Raw genomic sequence first — 16103 nt, 5'->3', positions numbered from 1 at the left:
CTGAAACAAATTTGTAAACATTCTTTTTTCCCCTTTGGGAACATTTATAGAGTGTAGGAATTATCTTGTTTTGTAGGCTTGAATGAACAAATTGGAGAAACACTTGGGTCCAACACTTTAGGGACAGGAAGTTGTCTTTTGCTGCAACAAAACACCATGACCAAAAAGCAAGTTGGGGAAGAAAAGGTTTGTTTGGCTTACACTTCTATACCACTGTTCATCATTGAAAGAATTCAGGACGGGAACTAAAACAGGGTGGGATTCCGGAAGCAGACTGATGCAGAGGCCATAGAGGAGTGATACTTCTTGGCTTGCTCCTCATGTCTTGTTCAGCCTGCTTTCTTATAGAACCCGGGACCACCAGCCCAGGAATGGCCCTCCCCTATCAATCACTAATTAAGAAAATGTCCTACAGCTAGATTTTGTGAAGGCTTTTTCTCCATTTAGACGCCGTCTTCCCATTTAGACTCTAGCTTGTGTCAAGATGACATAAAGTCAACCAGAAAAACCAGAAAAAGAAGGAGATTATATTTTCATTAGTTTTCAAAAAATCTCATATGCATATATAGATTTTTATATAGATATAAACATTTCAAACTGGTTAAGTGCTGTGTTCTACCCCTGTAATTCTAGCATTCAGAAAGCTGAGGCAAGAGGATTGTGAGTTTCAGGTCAGGGTGTGCTGCATAGGGCCTTTGAGGCCAGTCTCTTGACACTACATGAAACAGAGAAAGAAAGAGAGGAAGGAAGGAAGGAAGGAAGGAAGGAAGGAAGGAAGGAAGGATTCAAATCCATTGAAGGTCATATAATGAATAGTTCTATAGGTCATACGCTAGACCAGTCCTCCAGGGAAAGTCTAACCATATCCAGTTCCTTTCCCCAAAGGTAGTTACTGGTTTAGCCAGTCTGCAAGTAGTTCATGAATTTTGAAATATATGGATACATAAAATATATATCTATAGCATGTAGTTTTTAATTCACATGATATACAGATTGTTGTATATATTGCCTTTTATATATTTACACTTTTTCTTAATTTTTTAAAAATATTTATTTATTATGTGATGTGGGAGTGATTTCTTATTAATAAAGAAACTGTCTAGGCCCATAATAAAGAAACTGATAGGCCAACCCTTAGGTAGGTGGAGAAAACAGAACAGAATGCTGGGAGAAAGAAGCTGAATCAGAGAGTCGCCATGGTTCTCCCACTCCAGACAGACGCAGGTTAAGATCTTCCCTGGTAAGCCACCTCGTGGGCTACACAGATTATTAGAAATGGGTTAGATCAATATGTAAGAGCTAGCCAATAAGAGGCTGGAACTACAGCACTTGGGAGGCAGAGGCAGGCGGATCTCTGTGAGTTCGAGACCAGCCTGGTCTACAGAGCAAGTTCCAGGACAGGCTCCAAAGCCACAGAGAAACCCTGTCTCGAAAAACCAAAAAAAAAAAAAAAAAAGAGGCTGAAACTAATGGGCCAAGCAGTGTTTAAAAGAATACAGTTTCCGTGTAATTATTTCGGGTATAAAGCTAGCCATGCAGGCGGCCGGGTGCCAGGAATGTAGCCAACTGCTCCAATTACAACAATTATGTATACAATATTCTGTCTGTGTGTATGCCTGCAGGCCAGAAGAGGGCACCAGACTCCATTACAGATGGTTGTGAGCCACCATGTGGTTGCTGGAAATTGAACTCAGGACCTTTGGAAGAGCAGACAATGCTCTTAACCTCTGAGCCATCTCTCCAGCCGCTTTCTTAAATTTTTTAAATGAAATTTCCTACTAACTTCCTGAGTCAATGTTATGCTTTTTTTTGAAACTATCTTATTATGCTGCCTACACTGGCTTCCTGTCTCAGTCTCGCAAGTGTTAGGCTTACAGAAATACATGCCCATGCCTGCCATGCCTGCCTTTGATTTGTATTTGAGACACGGTCTCTTGTAGATCAGGCTGGCCTCAAAGTTCCTATGTAGTCTCTATGGAGTTATGGATAGTCTTGAATGCCTACCTCAATGTTCTGAGTGTTGAAATTACAAGTGTGTGCCACCATGCCTGGCTTTCGGCTTCAATTATAACTATTATTTTCTAAGAAAATATTTCCTCAATGTTTTTCAAATTAATTTTATAGTTATATATTACATTGTCTTGAAATGAAGAACCAGTAAAATTCTGCATACTCAGATGAAATATCACCCGGCCTTCTAGCATTGACAAAGTTTCTAAGCAACTCTTACATGTCCTACAAATCCTGCTGCACCGCAGATCCCCATATCTGGACAGAAAGTAATGACTGGCAGCATGGCAAAGCACACCGAGTATTGGGGATGTAGCTTAATAGAATACTCGTCCAGAATGCATGAGACCTGGCTCTCTACATCTAGTCTGCAACACTGCAGAAGTAGCCCCCACTTGTTAGCATCCAGGAGATGGAGAAAGAAGGGTCAGAAGTTTGAGACCATCCCCACTTATATAAGGAGTTTAAGGACAGCCTGATTGAGATATTCTGTCTCAAAATAAATAGAAATAAAAATCAACGTAGAATCCAGGTTAATTTAGTACTTTACGGAGATAACATTTTGATGAGAAACAGAAAGCTTCTGTTATACCACCCTCTTCATTTACAACCTCCCTTTTGTCAGCTCAGAGCATCACACCAGCGCTGTACACACTTAGTTAATGGAGAAAAGGGAGCACCAATAGTCTGAAATAATCCTTAGGTATCCTGGAAGTTTATTGGCTTGTTTTATGAGCTTTCTTCCTCTTAACTCAACATTAGTGGCATCTTGAAAGAGCGGTAAAGAAGCTGAGGTGAGGTTAGAGAGAGAAACTGGATGCTAGCAGTGAGGGAGAACGAACTAATTTTGGAGGCTGGCAAGGAAATGAAATTATCAGTGGAAGTGGGAAGGGACTTGAGTGATGAGTGTAGGAGACAGGGTAAAACGATAGCAGGAGGAGGGGCAGGAGGGGAGGCCGAGGCTGACTTTGAGGCAGTTGTATATTTTGTTATGATTAGGTTTTTTTTTTTTTGAGACTGGTCTCTCTATGTACCCCAGAATGGTCTTTAATTCCTGATCTTCCTGCCTCTACCTGTTAGTGATGTGATTACTGGCTGGGTTGGGCTATCATGCCCTGCATATGATATTTTTGTTGCAATTAAAATAGGAGTTTGTATCAACTAGCCTAAAACATTTGTTAAGACAAGGTGCCAGCCCAAGGTCCAAATCAGGAGCAGAAGGAGAGAGAGCACGAAGGAACTCAGGACCGCAAGGGGTGCACCCACACACTGAGACATTGGGGATGTTCTATCGGGAACTCACCAAGACCAGCTGGCCTGGGTCTGAAAAAGCATGGGATAAAACAGGACTCGCTGAACATAGCGGACAATGAGGACTGCTGAGAAGTCAAGAACAATGGCACTGGGTTTTGATCCTACTGCACATACTGACTTTGTGGGAGCCTAGGCAGTTTGGATGCTCACCTTACTAGACCTGGAAGGAGATGGGAGGTGAGCCAGAGCAAGCGGGCGTCAGAAAAACCTTGAATTTACAGAGAGAGGTAGGGGGTCAAAGTTGGTCCGGGCAGGGGCTTTTTTTTTTTTCTTTTTGGGTTACAGTAGCTAACCTCCATTCATCCCCTGCCCACCACCCACCCAGGCGCCACTACTGAGCAAGGACGTTTTCAGTACTTGCCCCCAAATAGTTTTGCAACTTCAAAGTTGTAGTGAAATTGGAAAGTTGGGTCAGTGAATCTCTCCCATTCCACAAGTGATGGAGAAGATTTTGCAGGATCGGTGAGAAGACAGTACAGAGGTTTAAAGATTTGAAAGAGATGGAAGCTCGCTAAGAAGCTCAGGGAACTAGTAGGGCAGGGGCAGCAGTAGAGGGAGCCCCGGGTCAGGAGGATCAGGTTCTTCAACTTGAAGTTGAAGGCCTTTTTCTTTGCCCCCTAGAAGAGAACCCGGTTGGGGGTACACGGAGACTGGCACTTCAGAGCCAAAGGCTGCTAGTCGCTGGTCCTAGCCGGGCGTGTCTTGGCTCAGCTCTGTTTCTCTAGGGCTGACTGGGCGCTGGTGGGGGTCGGCAGGAGGCTGCTGCGTTCGACTGCGATCGCCTGTGCTCCGCTGTGCTCGGCTGTGTTCGGCTAGGTTCGGCTATGCTCGGCTGTGCTCGGCAGCGCTCGGCAGGAGGCTGCTGCGTTCAACTGCTATCGCCTGTGCTCCGCTGGGTTCGGCTGTGCGCCTTTGGGCTCGATTGTGCCCGCCTGCATTCGACTGTGAGCAACTGGGCTGGACTGTGTTCGGCCGTGAGTTTTCTGTGCTCGTCTAGGTTCGGCTGGGAGCCTCTCGGCTCGGCTGTGCGCCGCTAAGTTCGGCTGTGCTCGGCCAAGTTCGGCTGAGAGCCTCTGGGCTCGAGTTTGGCTGCTTTCGGCTGAACTCCTCTGGGCACCCTCTGGCCGCTTTGGGGAGACGAGCCTGTGCTCATAGAGGGCATGAAAGCCGGAGCGCCATCTAGCGGTACCGGCCCCCAAAAGTGAGGAAGGAGGAGCCCAGAGGTACCCGGACCACAAGGGCGGGCCCTGCGCTGCAGCAGCGAGCCTCGGGCGGGCGCCTGCAATGACGCCATCTCCACGTGACAGCGCGCTGACCAGCCGCGTTCTCCACGTCTCAGGTTTTGCAAAGACTCATGGGAGCAACCCGGACGAAGGTGTGTCGAGATGGCGGAAGCCGAGGAATCGCCTGGAGAACATGAGACAGCGACGTCTAAGCCTTTGGTGAGCTAGGGTACTGTGACAGAAGGGGCCCAGGGTGAGGCAGAACTCCCCTAATGGAAGTAGGGCACTGGTCGTGGCTTAAGAGAGCTAGAGCTCCTTCGCCTTGCAGGCCTCTGCTGCTCCAGTCAGTCATTAGCAAAGCACCTGTTCTTTGAGTTAATTGCTTTCCTCTCCTTCCGCGGTCCTGCACTTTTTCGTGTATCTCCTCTGCCCTTCCACACTAGGGGTTCCTTGTCCCCTACGTTGTGTCAAATGCTGAGCCTTGAGTGCTTTCTGAATTAACCTGCTCTCACTGTCATTTTATCAGGACATGTCACCAGCCATTGTGAAGTATTCCAGAAGTAATGAGAAACAGCTTCCCATAGGACGTTGTCATTTTATTGCTTGTAACTTGAATCTTTACTTGTTCAGTGACCCTAGTAGGCTAAATATTATTTCCAGGTCGTTGTCATCCTCTTCGGGACACTGAGAGTAAAAGCCACAGTGCGTACAACTTAAGAACACAGGCTTTACAGTTAAACTTACATGGGCTGGAATCCATTCAAACTGAAGCTTGTGTGAGTGTAAGCAATTAATTTCAGTAGAAGGTCTTTATCTCTTAAACTAAAATAGAAGTATCTGCCTTTAACAATTTCCAGGAAGACAAAATAACATAACTCATACGAAGTGCCTAATACAATCGAGACCATGATCAGAGGACTATAAGGAAGTCATTGTTATACCCTGCTGTTCTTCCTTCCAAACAGTATTTGCTTATATAGTGTTTGCTCAATAAATGATTTCATTTCTTTTCTTTTAAATTGGCAACTTAACAGTAGAGAACCGAAGTGAGAGGCAAGTGAACTTGGTTCTCGTCCCAGCTCTGCTCATTAGTGGCTCTCTTTGTTCATGTCTTCATTCAGCAAATATTGATTGAGCATCTCCTGTGTTCCAGACAGTATTGTAGGTACCAGGAATGAAACTGGCAAAGATTGTGTTGGGTCTGGGGTTGTAGCTCAGTGGTAAAATGCTTGATTTGCGTGTGCAAAGCCCTATAGGTCTTATCCCCATCACTGAAGGGACAAGGTAATTGGGTCACCTTATGGATCAGTTGTGACCTTGAGTAAAACTACTCTAAACCCCAGTTTACTCGTTGGGAAAATGATTTCACAGAATAGTGAAAAGCACGTAAGCTAATGCAGACATTGTTTACTGTGACATAGTTAGTGACAGGTAACCTAGCTGTTTTTAGTTTCTCTTTCCTCCAGACTGCTCCCCTTCAGTGAAGCCCAGTATGCATGTATGTAAGTATGCATGTACGTATGTATGTATATATAGACAGGGTCTTAACTGTGTTCACCAGACTGGCCTGGAACTCATGCTTGAAAAAACTGAATAGTTGAGGGCAAGCTTCTAGCATTTACTCATTATATTCTGTCACCTTTAATTAAAAGGAATGTTTGAGAATTAACTGTATTGTTTAATGTCTGTTGCGTTAACATTTACTTTTGACTACTATGCAAAACCCAAATAATTGCTGGGCGGTGGTGATGCACACCTTGAATCCCAGCACTAGGGAGGCAGATGCTAGCCCCTGTGAGTTCAAGGCCAGCCTGGTCTACAAGAGCTAGTTCCAGGGCAGGCTCCAAAGCTACAGAGAAACCCTGCCTCGAAAAACCAAAAAAAAAAAAAAAGAAGAAGAAGAACAAGAAAGAAAAATCCAAATGAAATATACAGTCCTATCTCTAGAAAATGGTGATGGTTTGGGGATATTTTGCAGTCTGTTATAAACTGAATTTTCTTTCCCCAATCTTTTCTCAGTTCGCGGGCCTTTCTGATATATCAATCTCACAAGACATTCCAGTGGAAGGGGAGATCACTATTCCCATGAAAGCTCGTGCTCGAGAACTTGACAACTCCACACTAAATGAGTCCGTTCGCCATACCATCGTAAGTTAGACTAGTCGAGAACCCCCCTCGGTGTTGCAGGTATAAATACTACTAATGTTTTGAAAGATTTTTGTTTGGTTCTTTGATTTTTTTTAATATATTTTACCTATTGAAATTTAAGATTCTCTCTTTGAGAGTGAGTTGTTAGTCTTTTTAGCAAGTGGAGGAGACTGCCTGGTAACTTTACTCATTACAGTACATCAAGTTATTTTTGTCTTTCAGATGCGTGATCTAAAAGCTGTGGGAAAGAAATTTATGCACGTTTTATATCCAAGGAAAAGTAATGCTCTGTTAAGAGACTGTGAGTATAGAGGTTTTGAGGATTTGCTTCATATCATTGGTACCTTATCATTTACTGCTTTATAAAAGGCAAGTGTAATAAAGCTGACATTTCACAGGATGAGACACTTATATAAATGAAATTTTTGAAAGAAATTTGGAATAGAATTTCAGCAGTTGAAAGACTTAGCTCATTGTATTAAGTTCATCCGTAAATATGAGCTTACAAATGCTCACAGGTGAGCTTAAATGCGATTGGCTGTCGTTGGGAATGTAGGGGATGTCATCTAAGTCCTTTGATGAGCTTCAGATTCCATCCGTATCCTGAAGCCTGAAGTCACGGGCAGAATTTTGGATTTGAATATTTTGTACATTTAAGGGACAGATTGTTCATGGTTCTTCATGTGTTGGAATGGGGATTAGGAAGTGAAGAAAGGGTAATTCATGACTCATAGAGGGAAACGGTGAAGACAGATATGGGGACAGAAAGGTTGGGGAGGCTTAGGTAAAACTTGCTCTTTGGATTCTAAGTGAGAGAGGTAAGTATTAGGATAAATACAGGAAATATGGCATATTTGTTTCTTAGCATCCTGTCTTTTCTTTCCTTGTAGGGGATTTGTGGGGCCCATTAATACTGTGCGTGACACTTGCATTGTAAGTATTTACTTTCATTTTCACTAGACATTTTGATGGAGTTCCAGAATTAAGGAAAAAGTTGACTAGGCCTTTAAGACCTCTTAAAAAAGACAAGATTGTACTGTATAGCCCACACTATCCCAGAATTTTCCATGTAGCTCATGCTTGCCTCAAATTTGTGCTTTTCCTGCCTCTGCTCTGAGTGCTAGGTTTACAAGTATGCACCACCACACCATAACTATTAATATTTAAATTTATGATATGCTCATTTAGATTGTAATGCAGTATTATTTTCTTGTACCTTTAGTAATCATATCAAGGGAACCAGTTCGGTGCCTTGAAAGGATGTATGTTAAGAGCTCTTGGAAAATAAATATATATATGAATAAATGTATGAATGTTGTTGGATCCATGCATGTAAATTAGAGATCCTTTTCTAGATTCGGTGTGCTTTTGTTACAAGTATAGAACTGACAGGGACAATAATTTTATGATTATTAATAGCTAACACTTATTGGGCACATGTATATATATATATATATCAGTTTACTATTCTACTTTTAAAAGAATTTTTGTAATATATTTATTCAAGAACACTTTACCATGAAATCATTTTTTCAAAGTGTACAATTCAGCAATTCTTACTATATATTCATTAGTTTTAAAAGATTAACCTCAGAGCTTATGTATTTCACTTCACTTATTTGCAGAGAAAACTATAATCCTAAGATGGAATTGAGTGACATGTTTAGTGACAGAACTAGGATCAGTGTCTGAGTCACCTGCCTCCCAGATTAGTTAGTGTTGTTTTCAACCTACCATGCTCAAGTCATAGGGGTTCCAGACAACTGAGAGTGCTAACACATTCTTTGCACCTGATGGTCAAGATTTGGCATGGAATACACATAGCCATACAATACAAAGTTCTCCACCTATTGGCAAGCAGCAGAACCACACAAGACTTAATATGTAACTTTTCTATCCTATATAATAGGAAGAGGTTATTAATTTTTTATTACTTTTTAGGGAAATATAATTTCTCTAAGTCCAGAATTTGAAACATTTTACATCTATTAAATTCTTAGACACAGAATATTTAGGTGACAGTTCAATATTTACTCAGTTTCAAAGCAAAGTCCTTTAGTAATATTTATCTTCTGATTTTTTTAAAAGTCAGGAACTAAATACTATTAAATACTACTAAATACTATCAAAGACTATTTCTGTTACTGAGCATGTGCCTCAAGCCTTAATGTAAGAATTACAAATTGATGACGGGCGGTGGTGGCGCACGTCTTTAATCCCAGCACTTGGGCGGCAGAGGCAGGCGGATCTCTGTGAGTTCGAGGCCAGCATGGTCTACAAGAGCTAGTTCCAGGACAGGAACCAAAAAAGCTACGGAGAAACCCTGTCTCGAAAATTTAAAAAAAAAAAAAAGGAATTACAAATTGATAGCTGAGCATGTTGTTTATAATCCTGGCGCTGAGGCGGGAAGATAACAAGTTAAAGTCCAGCCTAGGCCACACAAGCAGACCTTGTTTAAAAGACAAGCAAGCAAACAAGCATTCAGATTTACTAACAGCTAGGAAAGCAATCCAAACACACAGAGTACTGATCTGATGACTGGAAGGCCCTTTTTGTTATGCCAGCTACACCTGATACTATGTTGTAATCTTAGAGGCCCAGTGTGAAAAAAAATCTCACTTTTCACCTAAACTCTTAAATAAAGATTCCTTTTTGGTTTGCTTGGGAATGTGACCCAGGGCCTCCTGCATGCTAGGTAGATACTCTACCACTGAGTAATCTTCACTAAAAAGGTACATTCTTTTCTTTTAATTCGCCAGCCTTCTGCCTTAATCTTTTTATAGTCCTTAGGCATTTGGATTTTAAATAAGAAAGCCTTACCAGATTCTATTGATGTTTCTCTTACAATGCAAAGTACACATTACAGATGTTCAGATGCCCTATGCCCTAGCAATCTGGTGAGAAGCATGCTTTTGTAGCTTTGTATAAAAGATTATGTAGTTTTTCGTGCTGTTTCTTAGAATGCTACAAAAGGGTTCTGTGGATGGAGAAAAAGATGGAGGACCACAATTTGCAGAAGTTTTTGTTGTTGTCTGGTTTGGAGCAGTCACAATTACACTCAATTCAAAACTTCTTGGCGGAAACATGTAAGTATCATTATATGTACCCTTTTCCTCTTTGCTAGGTAGCGTATCGTACATTTTAGGGAAACATTGCTATTTTGATATTTTTCTTTAAAGAAAATTTGACTTAATGACCAAATAAAAAGTTCTCTTAATACCATTAAAATGGAGCAGCAACTCAATTGAAATAAATTTTAGAGTTCAGTGATGAACTTCAGATTTTCTCTGTAAACCTTGAAGTTGTAAGCAAATTTACTTAAGATACATGCGTTTTGGGGAAACCTATGGTAAACATATCCTCAAATTTGTCTCTAACTAAAGTAGATTAAGAACTACACTAGAGAATTAATGGGAGATCTCTAGTAATTTGAGCAGATCATCTGATATTAGAAAATTGACTACTAAGGGACCTAAGAGGGGAACAGGAAGAGTATAGAGAATATGAAAGTATATGATACAGGAAACTAGTCTTATTAAATTACCATCAGGGTAAAGATATAGATAGGATAGCCAGAAGGAGGCAATAGTCCATCAAATCTATGAGACATCTGTGCAATAAGATGTGTCTTGTACCATTCGATGATACTTATGATCTGTGGATGCGTGTAGTTCTTTCTTTCAGAGCCTATGTGTGCTGGGATACTGCGTACTTCCTTTGACTGTTGCAATGCTGATTTGCCGGCTGGTGCTTTTGGCAGGGCAGGGCCCAATAAATTTTATGATTCGGCTTTTTGTGGTAGTGGTAATGTTTGCTTGGTCTGTGATCGGTGAGTATGTACTTATATGTATAGTACCAGAATTGATAAAACCATGGGTTAAAAATGAAGAGCCGATTATGAACAATTAAATTCTGCTGTGAAATGAACATAGCAGCCATAGAACCTGCTGTTCTAAGAAAATTTTGAAGGTGATGGTGTCCGTGTGATGTGAGCTGGACATCTGAACTTAGAAGATGTGGGCAGTCTCTGGGCATGGTAGTGTGCACTTACAATTCCAGCTACTTTAGAGATTGAGGCAAGAAGATTGCCATTCAAAACCAGATTGGACAGTTAGCAATACCCTGTCTCAGAATAAAACTTTTCAAATGAGACTGGGAATTATAGTAGTACTTATAGTAGAGTGCTTCTTTAGCACTTTCGGGCCCGAGTTCAAGCCTCTGTCCCAGAGAACAGAACAAAAAGCTGTACATAACCACATTTTCTTTTAGACAGGATCTCAATCTGCTATCTCACTCAGGCTGGCCTTAAACTCATAATCCTCCTGCATTTGCCTCCCAAATTGTTGGGATTACAGACCTGCACCACTCTGCCTAACCTGTAGGGGTTGTTCCTGTTGAGTAAGAGGATGAGTAAGCTTTTCTTAGATGAACAGAATGGCACTTTAAAGAGAGCTGGTAACTTGCAGGCCTATAGTCCCAGCACTTGAGAGGTAGCAGCAAGAGGATTATGAGTTCAACGTCAACTTCAGCTACCTAGTGTGTTCAAGACTAGCCTGGGTTATGTAAGACTTTGTTTGAAAAAAGAATGGTAATGGCAACAGTAACAAAACAGACCCACCCAAATTAACTCACAAAAATGAAGGAAGCAATATGAGACCATTTAGTATAGGAGCAAATAACCTTACACATATTTAAATCTGCTAAACATAGTTCAGTAACTTTCCACAAAAGGCCAAGAACCCTGCATAAGAAGGATTTCTATCCAGAATAGTTAAAAACTTTTGAAGCTTTAGTATTTGAAAGAAGCTGCCCTGGGCTATTGGAAGATGACAGATATGTGATCTCTGCTTGTGTGTGTTATTATGAATGGAACCTAGGGCCAAGTGCTCTGCCACTGAGCCATACATTCCTGCCCTATAACTGAACTTATTGTTCTCTAAGGGGCCACAAATGAAACTGAACTTTTAGTGTACTTCTATGTTCACATTGGAGTTTGGTATTAGTAGTTCTGATAACATGATAATATTAAATATTCCTTTTGGTTTTCTTTAGCATCTACAGCTTTTCTTGCTGACAGCCAGCCACCCAATCGGAAAGCTCTCGCTGTGTATCCAGTCTTCTTATTCTATTTCGTGATCAGTTGGATGATACTCACGTTCACTCCATAGTGGATCTGGATACAGACATTGAAAACCAGTGAACTGAAGGCTCACCCGAAAGAACAGTTTACCACGACCAACTTCCCCACTCTCTTATTCAATTCTCGAGGTATTAAAAGGGAGCCACATAGTACTGTTGTCATTTATATAAGGAACTGATATTTGCAAGGCTGTCCTTTTCCTCTTAATGTTACTTCTTTCAAATACATGTGCATACCACACATAGCAAAATGCCTCCTTAAGGCATGATGAAGTTACTATGATCCATTAGGGTGACAACCAGTGACCCGAAGAGCAAGTGGATCCACTCTGCAAATTAAAAAGGGTTTAGTGACCATCTTCAGCTTGGAGAATATTTGTTCAGGTGCAACTCTTAAACACATTGCCTTATGACTATTAGAATATGCCTCTTTTCATAAATAGTAATAGTCTGTATCCATTTTCTTTTTCTTTTCTCCCCCAAACTTAAGAGGGCAAAGATAGAGGTTAGGTAGGAGATTTATAGATGTGGGAGGAGAAAATATGTATTAACTAATTTTCAGATTTTGATCAGAGGTAGTGCTATACTTGGTTTGTTTGTTTTTAAGCAAATGACATTTAAGAATGAGCTTTTAAAAAGTATTTTTGTATAGTTACTTTTTTGTCATGTGTAACAGTACCTCGGTTAAGACTAGTTTTTAATCTTCCATATCCTGAATATACAGTGCTAGCAGTCATACATGCAACTTTCCTTCGAAGTTCTCAGTGGTTCAATGTTTGGGCTTTTCTAAGTAGAAGAAGATAGAAATTCGTAGTTTGTAATACATATTGTCATGTGGGCACCTTCTTTTAAGGCATAGTTATATATTACGTAGCTAAACGGACCTATTCATTATTTTGTTTGGTCCAGCCTCAGACTAGAAAGAAAGGCTACAACAGAGGTGTGCATTTATCCAATGGACACCAAATCTAGTGTTCTGAGGCCTAGGTAACAGAAGGATGTCTATGTAATGTGGCAAAGGTTGAGTTGAGTTTACAGCTGATGCCTTTCCTGTAGTGGGCTCAGCAGTTTTTTTCATTATATATATATATATACATAGAGAGTTTTGTTTTATTTGTTTGTTTTGGCTGGGGAATAGCAATTGATTTTGTAGTTTAGACATTATTTGTAAACCTAATTAGCTCCTCCTTAGATATGTACATTTTGCACATGTGCACCTACCTGTACTCTAATATTTATGCACACAAATGTGAAGGCTTTTCAGGGAACAGAGCATCTGAGACAGGCTGATCTCAACTAAACAGGACTCCTGTAAGGTAGTAAGAACGGTTGCCTTCTATGTTTCAGTTGAAAAACTCTAATAGACAAAGATTAGGAGTCAGAGACCATTCATTGTAAATATGCAGTTGCTTATAGTGATAGCAATTCTTATTAGTGTGTTTTCTTTATCATAGTTTAAATATTTATTGATTTTTGTATTTAAAGACTACCTTCATATAAATATATGATTATAAAAATATAATTTTCCCCATTCTCAGAGTAACCAAATGAGCAACACTAGGCCAAATGGGTTCATATGGGATGAGTTACCAAGCATTACTGGGCTTATCTTCTCTGTTCCAGCCTTGTCTAAAGGTTTGGGGGTAGATATTTGAATTCATTATAATTTATCTTTTAAATTATAAACCCTGTGAGGATAAATCGAGTGTTTTACTCTTGAGCTACTAAAGGAAAAATTTTTGAGATTTGTCATAAACTATCTCTTTCCACTCTCTGAAAAATTTTAAGCTTCCCACTCAAATATCTTTCATAAGTTGTTGTTTGTAATCTGCCCAAATAATTATAATATTGAAGAGGTAACTATACTTCTCAAAGGAGATTTAGTCTCTACTGGATTTTACTCAGGTGAAACATTTACTCTGAAATTCCGAAGGCCACGATTTAAGGGGATTTGGAGGGTTAAGCACATTGGCTCTAAGGCAGCGTGGTCTTATTGGTCTGTTGCTCTTGGGTGACTTGAGAATGGTTTTGTGTAGTTGAAATGTAGGGCTGGGGGTGTAGTTCCATGGAGAGCATTGCCAGGCATGCACAGTACTCTTGCACAGTACTCTTAGCCAACAAAAGTGGCTAAGCTGTAGGATTGATTACTCTTTTCTAGAATTGAATGATTAAAGAATATAATTATTTTTAATATATGCAAAAGGTCTTGCTTTCTGTGGCAAGTGAAGTCCTGAGTCTGGAAGCTGTAATATAGCTTTTCCTGGTTTGCTGCAAAGGTTGATTTTAGAAATGAAGACTGGAAGGGCAGAAGCCTCCAACAGAGGAACTCCTGTTCTAGGTTGTTGACATTTCATGCTTCTGATGAATTTCAAGCTTTTGAGTATCCCTACAGAATGTGCGTGGGTATCATAGCCAGCTTGGATGATCACCTGCTGCTTCTACATCTGAGACCATGATACTCTTGTTACATAGCAAAAGGAAGGGTGAAAACTTGATTTAATTAGTGTTCAGATTACAAAAACTCTATCGATGACAACATATTTAAATGTTCTGAATGGTCTTGAAAGTCATCATCAAATATTGATTTTTTTTTTGGTGTGTGTGTATGTTTTGTTTGGATTTTGGCCTCAAAGATATGTAAGTTAAATTTGATCTTTTCATTGTGTTGTAGGAATTTTTTTGTTGGGCAAAGTAAAATAGCATGAGACTGGTAATCTTTTCTGTTGACTATGTCTTTTATAAATAGTACCCCCAGAAATGTGATTAGAAGGCTAGTGAGTCTGAACTTGGGGATATAGTCTGTTGATTTACTACATTTGAGATGCCTGCTTATTTCTGGAGATGAGAATGAAAATTTGTCAGTTGATATTTTCGGGTACCATCAAGTTATCCTTTGCATGCTGATGTTTTAGTCCGGTTTGAGCACTAAAGTGATCCTTAACTAGGCTGTCAGTTTCTGAGATGGTTGGGTGGAAATAAATGTATGAATGTTGTTGGATCCATGTATGTAAATTAGAGATCTTTTTCTAGATTTGGTGTGCTTTTGTTACGAGTATAGAACTGACAGGGACAATAATTTTATGATTATTAATAGCTAACACTTATTGGGCACTTATATATGTATATATATATATATATATCAGTTTACTATTCTACTTTTAAAAGACTTTTTGTAATAGCTTTATTCAAGTACACTTTACCATGAAACCCATTTTTTCAAAGTGTACAATTCAGTGATTGTTACTATATTTAGAGTTCCACAACCATGTCTTCTATCTAACTTGAGAAAGTCTGTCTTTATCACTGCAGAGAAACCAATCACTCCTGTTCTCTAGTCACCTTCAGTCCTTGCAACTACTAGTCTACTTTCTGGCCATTCTTCTGGCCAGGTACTATTTGTAGTGCTTGCTCTGTTTCCTCCACTCCTCAACAGAATATACTATAATTCTTATTTTACAGTAGAAAATTGAGGCACAGAAATTTAAGTAATTGTCCGAGGTCCTGCAGGAACTGAAGTTATAGTAAGAACACATTAGATGAGATGCAGTTTGAATTGCACTGTTAGGCACATGAAATGAATGCATTCCTTCCTGGGGTGTGTCTTCTGTTACTAACCTTTGCACCCTAGAACTGACTGGAGACAGATGTGTCTTGTTCTTTTTACTACTTTACAATTTCCTGTTTCACATATACATAGTCTGTTTTTTCCTCAAAGTTTGAAGACACAACTTCTTTTCCTTTTCCTAGAGAGATGGTTAATGCCTCAAAATGTAACATCTCTTCAGGTGTTTATAGTATAGGGATGTATCTGGTCACATCGGGTACTGGGTATGTTTCTAAGATTTAAGATTAAAGTCATTCGAGAACTGAATGCCTTTCTATTTGGGTAAATGTGAAGAGAAAGAAGACTTTGCCTTAATGAAGCTTGTTCATTTCTGGTCTTCTTTGGTATTCTACTTTAATCCTGGTCTTTCCTATAAACAATAAACCTGTGCAAAGAAACCTGTAAAATGGTTTGTGAATGTTATATGTGTCAATAAAAACACTGGAAAGGGGCAATTTGTGCCTTTTTTTTACTGAAGGTACAGAAATACTTGTACTGTATTGATGGAAGATGATACCTATATTCTAAAGAGACAAATGTAGAATTGTGTGAAACAAGTTTGAAAAGGGAAATCACACTTATTGAGCAAACATGGTATGCCAAACTCTGTATTAATCCTTAATACATTGTGTCTTCTCTCTTCACACCAGCCTTTTTGTAATCAA

The 16103-nt window shown here is 39.9% G+C and overlaps 1 protein-coding gene across 1 annotated transcript; it reads left to right on the top strand.

The window, feature by feature from the left end:
* The first annotated feature begins 4412 nt into the window (after positions 1 to 4412).
* On the top strand, positions 4413 to 15893 carry Yipf6 (Yip1 domain family member 6). The gene is made up of 7 exons (XM_075956673.1): positions 4413 to 4766; positions 6567 to 6695; positions 6918 to 6996; positions 7586 to 7628; positions 9656 to 9781; positions 10367 to 10524; positions 11748 to 15893. Exons 1-7 carry the CDS (start codon positions 4710 to 4712, stop codon positions 11861 to 11863), a joined length of 708 nt encoding a protein of 235 aa, XP_075812788.1. The 5' UTR covers positions 4413 to 4709; the 3' UTR covers positions 11864 to 15893.
* The last annotated feature ends 210 nt before the right edge of the window (positions 15894 to 16103 follow it).

This window comes from Microtus pennsylvanicus, chromosome X (assembly GCF_037038515.1).
Source record: "Microtus pennsylvanicus isolate mMicPen1 chromosome X, mMicPen1.hap1, whole genome shotgun sequence".
Classification (NCBI taxonomy): Eukaryota; Metazoa; Chordata; class Mammalia; order Rodentia; family Cricetidae; genus Microtus; species Microtus pennsylvanicus.
This window is presented reverse-complemented; position numbering and strand designations above follow the sequence as displayed.